Source organism: Phoca vitulina, unplaced genomic scaffold (genome assembly GCF_004348235.1).
Source record: "Phoca vitulina isolate PV1807 unplaced genomic scaffold, GSC_HSeal_1.0 scaffold18, whole genome shotgun sequence".
NCBI lineage: Eukaryota > Metazoa > Chordata > Mammalia > Carnivora > Phocidae > Phoca > Phoca vitulina.
In genome coordinates this window covers 34,894,952-34,902,307 of record NW_022589721.1, presented here as the reverse complement: position 1 = coordinate 34,902,307, position 7,356 = coordinate 34,894,952, and the positions used below count along the sequence as shown (strand labels likewise).

The 7,356-nt window shown below is 69.4% G+C and overlaps 1 protein-coding gene across 1 annotated transcript in view; it reads right to left on the bottom strand.

Moving 5' to 3' along the window:
• Positions 1-2: 2 nt before the first annotated feature.
• MROH1 (maestro heat like repeat family member 1) overlaps positions 3-7,356 on the bottom strand; it is a 70,367-nt gene continuing 63,013 nt past the window's right edge. Inside the window, exons 34-44 of the mRNA XM_032416119.1 lie at positions 6,249-6,414; positions 5,491-5,687; positions 2,993-3,130; positions 2,562-2,676; positions 2,135-2,281; positions 1,815-2,003; positions 1,319-1,474; positions 1,113-1,247; positions 935-1,037; positions 789-854; positions 3-352 (exon numbers count right to left, since the gene is read on the bottom strand). Of these exons, the coding sequence (XP_032272010.1) occupies positions 267-352; positions 789-854; positions 935-1,037; positions 1,113-1,247; positions 1,319-1,474; positions 1,815-2,003; positions 2,135-2,281; positions 2,562-2,676; positions 2,993-3,130; positions 5,491-5,687; positions 6,249-6,414 (1,498 nt within the window). The 3' untranslated portion in view covers positions 3-266. The remainder of the gene's footprint in view (positions 353-788; positions 855-934; positions 1,038-1,112; positions 1,248-1,318; positions 1,475-1,814; positions 2,004-2,134; positions 2,282-2,561; positions 2,677-2,992; positions 3,131-5,490; positions 5,688-6,248; positions 6,415-7,356) is intronic.

The following is a 7,356-nucleotide window of genomic DNA, read 5'->3' as shown; positions in this document are numbered from 1 at the left end:
CGGATAGGCTGGGTCCTTGCACTCCCAAGCCACCTGCTGAGGAGCCAATGGCTTTATTGGAAACGGGAGTGGGGGGTACAGCAGCTTGCCCCCCCGCGCCCCCCAGTGGCCTCCAGCGGCCTCCTCCAGAAGGGCAGGCGTTCGACTCGTGGCAGGGGCGCCGGCAGCTCCCCGCTCCGTCTCGGGCAGGGGGCCCCTCAGGGCCCCGTCTTGGGGTTCAGGCCCAGGCCCGTGCTGCTCGTAGGGGCGGCGCCGCTGTGGGAGCCTCAGGAGAACTTCCCCAGGCGGCCCAGCGTCTCGGCGGCCTTCGTGCGCACCAGGGGGGCTGGGTCCTTGAGCAGCAGCTGGAGCGCTGGGGGGCAGGGGGCCGCTGCCACGGACTGCCTGAGCCCGGGGCCCCTGCCAACACCCCGCCACCCAGCCTCAGCTCGCGCTGCGCCCATCCTCTCCCGGTGCACCGCGCCTGGGGGGCCGGGACCCCATGGTGCACCCCCCCTCCCGCCCTGTGCGGGGGCCACCCGCCCACCGCCCTCCTAAGACAGGCCTCTGCCGGGAGCGCCTGGGAGCCAACGGAAAGATAGTTTTTCCTTTTTTAGTGTTTTTTAAGCTCTTTTGGAACAGTTAAGAAGTTTCCGTGAATTACTAGAGACGATGAGGTCACCAGTGACAGGGGAAAAATCCTTGAAATCCAGGAAAATCACTTAGTCCCCCCGGTGCCCACAGGTCAGTGAGGCCCCATGCAGCCCGACAGGTTGGGGGGTGGGGGCGGGGACGTGCCCGGGGCTCACCTGTCGTGAGCTGCTCCAGGTCCACCTGTGGCCGGTGCTCGGCCTCCACGTGCAGCACCAGGAACCCTGTGGGCAGGGGCGGGGTCAGGGGAGGGGGCGGGGGCGGGGTCCAGCGCAGGTAGGAGGGCCCGAGGGGCGCCGCTCACCCGTGAGCATGGGGGCGGCAGCGCGGACATCCTCCCAGCTGCTCTTGAAGTAGAACAGGCTGGTGCTCACCAGGCGGCCCAGCAGGTCTGGGAAGTGGTGCATCTGCAGAGAGGCCGTGAGCCCCGGGCACCCCCCCCGCCCCCCCGCCCCCCCCGCCCCCCAGGCTGCGGGCCTCACCAGGAGCTTGCAGGTGCTGTTGAGGAACTCTCCGAAGTGCAGGCCCCGCCCCTCCTGGAGGTGCTGCTGCAGGGCGGCCACCAGCGGCTCACACTTGAGGTTGGGGCCGCTCATGCGCAGGGCGAACCTGCAGGCCTGTGGGACATGCGGTGAGCCCCTCGTGCTTGAGCCGGGCCTGGCCCGCCCGCCCCCTGCTGGAGACTCACGCTGGTCACGGGGGCCTGGGGGTCCCGCAGGTGCAGCAGCAGGGGCACCAGCCCGCCCACCACCTGCTCCAGGAACGCGTCCGCACAGCCCCCGTGGCAGGCCTTGTTCAGGTGCCCGAAGAGGCGGATGGAGGCGGAACGGAGCTCCATCTTCTCCTGACGGGGGGGGGGGGGGGCGTGTCAGCCAGTGCGGCCTCGGGCCCCTTCCCTACGCCACCCTCCTCGTCCCTGTGTCATGGGCACCTGCCCTCCCTGGCACAGGCACCTGGGGAGGGAAGGAAAGAGCCCTCACGAGACTGGGGCGGTGCCAGGAGGGCGCTGGGGGCAGCTCCAGGCAAGGACCCCAGCCCCGCACTCCAGAGGGTCTGCGGGGGGCGGGGGGGCAGGGGTGATGCAGAGCCTCTGGGGCCCAGGGAGCAGGGTAGAGCCGGGGCTTAAGGCTCGGGGAGGGGGTGCGGTCAGGCCTCTCGGTGCCCCCGTGCCCTGGCCAGCCTACGCTGTCGAAGAAGGGCCGGATACGGATGGCGACATGCAGCAGCACGGGGCGCAGGTCCTGGGGCTCCGCCAGGTCCAACAGCCTTGCAAGGCCCACCATGGCCTCCAGGGCCACCAGGCTGTGGGGGTCGTCCCTGTCGTCCAGCCCGCCAATCACAGCCGTCAGGAGCTGGGGGCCATGGGCCCGCACCTGGGGGGGCGCACTCAGCTGTGTCCCCAGGGCGCGGAGCCCTCCCCCCATGGTGCCGCCCACTGGGCCACGCCCGTGCCCACCGCCCACACAGCGCTCCTGGCCGTGCCCCCCGGGGCCAGCCCGCTCACCTTGTCCGGGGAGCCAGAAGCAATGTTGGCCAGGCCTCGGAGCACCAGCCGCCGCACGCTGGCGCACGGGTCCTTCTGCCGGGCCGCCAGGCTGTCCAGCAGCGGCTCCAGGAGCAGGAGGTCATCCGCAACGCTGCTGCTGAGCAGCTGGAGGCAGAGGAGCTGTGACCGCCCCCTGCCTCTGACCCCAGGGGCCTGTCCCCACCCTGGCCCAGTCGGACGTGGCAGAGGCCCTGTTCTCTCCGACTCCTGACCCTGGCCACGTTTTGGGCAGGTTTTTGGCACTGTCAGCCACAGGGGGCTACCAAGAGAGGCTTGGGGCCCAGGCGGAGGGCCCGTCCCCGCGGAGGGCCCAGCACGGACGGCACAGCCGAGGCCTACCCCCACTGGGCGTCCCCCACCCCCACGCCCCGCAGCAGGCCACTACCTCGGCCAGGAATGCCGTGGAGGTGACCCGCTGGATCTCATACACGCTGCTCTGTGTGCACACGAGCTCCTTCATCACCAGGGGCAGCCGGGGGCCGGCAAACTTGGCCATGGCGCTAGGGAAGGGGGCCAGCCGCACAGTGTGAGTGCTGGGGCCTCGGGCTGCCCCGCAGCCCCCCCAAGCCAACTCCCACATGGGCATGAGGGCTGCCCCTGCCTTCCATCTGGCTGCCAAGCCCTCCTCGGCCACCTCACCAGGCCTCCATAAAGGCCCCCGCCCCCTGCCCCCAAATCGGCAACACAGCCGGACCCCACAGCCGCCTCCGGTAGCCTCCCCACTTCCACGCGCCCAGGGGAGGTCCCGGCCGGGGGCTCGCTCCTCACGCCGGGCCCGCCGGCTCCCACGTGCCCCAAACATTGCCCGAACTGAACCTGGCCAGCCGGGCGACCCCCTCCTCGTGCCCCGCCGAGGTCCCGAGCAGCCGCCAGCCTCCCTCCAGCTCCATGCGCTGCACCACCTCCTCGCTGCCGCCCCGGAGCAGCATGGCCTGCAGGGCGTCCACGGCAGAGCTGCGGGGACACACGGGCGTGGCTCCGGGGGCCGCGTGCACGTGCACAGGCTCGTCCTTGGGGGGCTGCCTGGCCCGTGCCCTGCCAGCAGCACCCTCCGGGGGCCCTCGGGCTCTCTCCTCTCAAGCTGGGCACCACCAGCGGCTTTGGACCCTCTGGCCAGCCCTCCCCCCACGAGGGGCCGGTGGGGGCTCGCTGCAGGCGGAGTCCCCAAGGCCCCACAGCACTGTTAGGGTAACAACCTACAGGTATTTCACTTGCCTCGAAGACCTCCATTTAATTAAAATAAGAAAAGAAAAAAAAGGAACATAGAAAGTTGTCCAAAAAAGCGAAGCCAAAGGCAGGTCAGGGTCTGACTTGTGTGGGGCCTTTGGACGAGCGGCAGGGGGACCCGATGTGGGCGGCTGGTGGAGCAGGGTCCCAGGGTCCAGGCACCCGAGAGCGGTGGGCCCCCATGCAGCCTGTTCTGCACCTCGGAAGCCCCCGCTCACGTGGGCACAGCCATACCCTCCCCGGGAGACCCCAGAGCCCAGGGAAGGGATGGCAGATGGGGCTCTGGCGGGTGAGGAAGACACCCCCCCCTGCCCAGGGGCCAGGGTGGGGCCAGGAGCTGGGGCAGCTGGTGGGGCGCGTGCAGCGCCCTCTACAGGCTCCAGCACGGGTGGGACGGCAGGTGCGGCCGTGCCCGCCGCCCTCACCCAGCCCTGCAGGCGCCTGCTTCTCCTGTCTCCCTTGCAGGAGGGGCCGGAGGCGCCAGGGCCCAGCTGGGATTTAGCATCTGCCTCTCCCCCAGCTCAGGCAGAAGCATTCGGGGCTGTGAGGGGGCGGGACCCCACAGGCCTGGCTCTCGGGGGACAGCAAGCATCGGCCCGGCACCCGGCAGAACCTCAGCAAAGCCTGGGGCCCGAAGCGCGCCCACCAGGGCTGAGAGACCACACGGGGGGCCCTGGGCCACAGCACCTCTGCCCTGGCGCTGACCTCCCCCCGTGTGGCCACCTCACACGAGACCCCGCCCTGGGGCAGCGCATGTGACCCAGCCGGGTCCCGGCCTCAGCGCTGGCGTGCTCCGCCGGCGGCAGGTGCTCTACTTGTGACCAAGACGGCTCGTTTAGGGCCGTTTCTGGCGTTAGGACAAGTCTGACGTGCGAGATGCAGGTGTGGCCGAGAAGCACGTCACGGTTTAGACAAGGGTGCCTCCCTGGCCTGTCCACCCTGCTGCCCAGGATTCTTACAGACGTGGCCTTTCCTGTGGTCCGACTTCTAGACCCGCCCCTGGCCCTGCACACGTCTCAGCTCAGGGGTGGCAGCCGGGGACCCTTGGTGGGGTTTTGGGGCCTGTAGGCCTACAGCTCCCAGGCCATGGAAGGGAGTCAGCGTGCAAGGCCCAGGGCCGGTCTGGTGGCATCTGTCAGTCCATGCACATTTTCCGCGTGGTCTGTGCGGGACCAGGCGACTCTGGAGAGCGGCCTCTGCCAGACGGTGTGAGTGGTGGCTCCGCGGTGGGGAGGGGGCGGGCGGATGCTGTCCGTCCCCCACCGAGGGCCGCTTCTGACCCCGCGGGCCTGCAACGCCTGGGGAGGCAGCCTGAGCTCATCGTCACTCGGGCTTCCTCTGTCGCCCTGTGGCCCCGGGCAGTTGTCTGGAGCCCTGAGGTGCCTCCACGGCAGGCCCAGGAATGAGCAGAGACCAGGACGGGCAGGCCGATGCCTCAGCTGCCGAAGCTCTGCCTACCAGCTCCCCTCAAGCGCCGCCCCAGGACCCAGGGCCCACTTGGCAGAGACCACAAGGATCCAGACCCCAGCAGGAGCTGCGAGGGAGGGTGGCTGCACCGGCCGGCGCTGTGGGGCTGGGGCCGAGCCCTCCCCGCTCGGCTGGGGGTCTGCCCGCCTCCAGGAAACCTCTGTCTGAAGGTGCGGCCCTGATGGGGTGGAGGACGCGGGGCTGTAGGGGGGGGCTCACCCCACGCCCCACCTGCACCCCACTCACTCACCACAGCTCCATCTTCAAAAGGAGGCAGGACTGGACCTACCTGAGTGTCACACGAGCCCCCGCAGGCCTGCTGGAAGCCAGCACCCCCCACGGAGAGGAGCTGCCTCCCCCCCGGCCCCCATCCCAGACCTGCTGGAGGAAGTGAGAAGGGGAGCTGCGCCCCCCGCGCGACCTGGGGCATCATCAAGGGGGGAGGTGCCAGCGCCCCAGGCACGAAGTGGCTCCTGAGCCAAGCCCCCAGCGCCTGGCCCGCCCCTCCTGTCCTGTCCCGTCCCGTCCTGTCCTGTCCCTCGCCGCCGGGAGGGTGCCGGGCAGCCTCGCACACGCACACACGCAGCGGTGCCGGGGGCAGCAGGCGAGGACCCGGTTACCTGCAGGGCTCGAGGCTCCTGGGGGCCGGAGCGGAGCCCGCGCTCCTTCTCTCCTTGGCCTGCAGCGTCCGCGGCAGCACGACGCCCACCGTGCAGCCGACCCGCAGCAGGAGCGCCGTGAACAGCTGTGGGTAGAGTTCAAGCACCGCGGGCCCGGACGCCAGCACGCTCATGACCTCATACAGCGCACACGTGGCCTGGGGACAGGGGCCGCTTCAGGCTCACCCCTCCCCCGGGGGCCGGCCGTGGTGAAGGCTGGGCCCTGCACCCCAAAACCGGGCCAGCCCGCAGCCCCTGCTGGCATGCACCCCGCGTGCATGGAGATCTCGGCCCCGGGGAGGGCTGGGCACAGACGGGACCGCGGCCGCAGCCCGGCTTGGCCGTCAGGGGCGGGAGGCCAGGAGGCCGGCACAAGGGCAGTGTGACCCCCCTGGGGACAGGCCTCCCACCATCTGCGCTCGGTTCCACAGCAGGAGGAGGAGGAAATTCTCACAGCTGCTTTACTGCTGGAAACGTTGCCAAGCCAGGCTTACTTTTTTCCGCAGGATGAAACGGAGTCGTTTCCCTTGGGGACCAACACCTGTGGGGCCTTTACGAGCCGGGCTCCAAGCGGGGCTGGCTCCAGCACCCCCGTGAGCTGCCAGGTGCCTGAGGGGTGGCGCCCAGGCCACCGGAGGGCTCCTCCCACCAGCAGCAACCCGGCCCCTCACCCGGCCTGCGCAGCAAGCAGGGAGAAGGCTGCGTGGGGCCCCACTCACCGCAAGGGGCAGCACCGTGGCCACGCGGCCCGGAGAGCTGCTAAGCAGGAAGGCCCGGGTCTCCGTGAACGGCACGTCCCTGCTCATCTTCTCCAGGAGCAGCCCCAGGACCTGCGTGGTGAGGCCGGGCTCCACGGCCAGCGCCCGCCACAGGGTACAGGTGTGGCTGGAGCGGGGTGGAAGGCCAGTCACCTCCAGGCCACCGCCGGCGCCACGCCACGTCCCCGGACGCGCCCACGAGCCTCTGAAACAGCACCCTGACCTCGCATCCCAAAGAACCCGCCCCTGCCCCCGGGGGCCTGGGAGCCGAGTGGCCAGCAACAGAGGGCAGGCGGAACCGTCGCGGCCTGCACACGGGCCCTGGGCCCCTGGGAGCCGCCAGAAGCACACGGCCAGAGCGAACCGTGCGAACCAGGCCCTGTGAGCGCGACCCGCTTTTTTTTTTTTAAAGATTTTATTTATTTATTTGACAGAGACACAGCGAGAGAGGGAACACAAGCAGGGGGAGGGGGAGAGGGAGAAGCAGACTCTGATGAGCTGGGAACGTGACCTGAGCCGCCAGGCGCCCGCGACCCCGCTTCATGTGCTCGCGGAGAAACGACATGCTTCAGACATCTAGTGGGAACTGGAGATCCTAAGAGTCGATAAGCAGCTGTGAAAGCAGCTGCAACCCTTCAGAAAGGAGACCGGGGATCTGGGGCCACCTCAGCGCACCTGCGCGCACGACCAAGGGGACAGTGACAGGAAGAAGTCCTCTCGAACTCAGCGCAAGAGCCGTGAGGGACGGAAAGGTGAAGCAGGGGATGGAGAGGCCCCAAGAGGAAGAGGCTGGGAAGTGTGCGGGACTGACGACAGACGCCCATGGACTCAAGCGGCCCAGCAGCTAGCGGGCCCCAGCCCCCCGCCTGCCCTTCAGAACTCGCAGGAGCCCGGAGACAGCGACGTGTCACCTTCCGCGCACGGAAGGACCTGCCGAACTAGAATCCCGACTCTAGGGAACATGCAAGGAGAGCACCCAGGTGAATGGTGGAGCCTGCAGACCCTCACCGAGGACACTCCGGGGGACTGACTGCAGCTGAAGGGAAGTGACACATGCCACGGCGCCGCC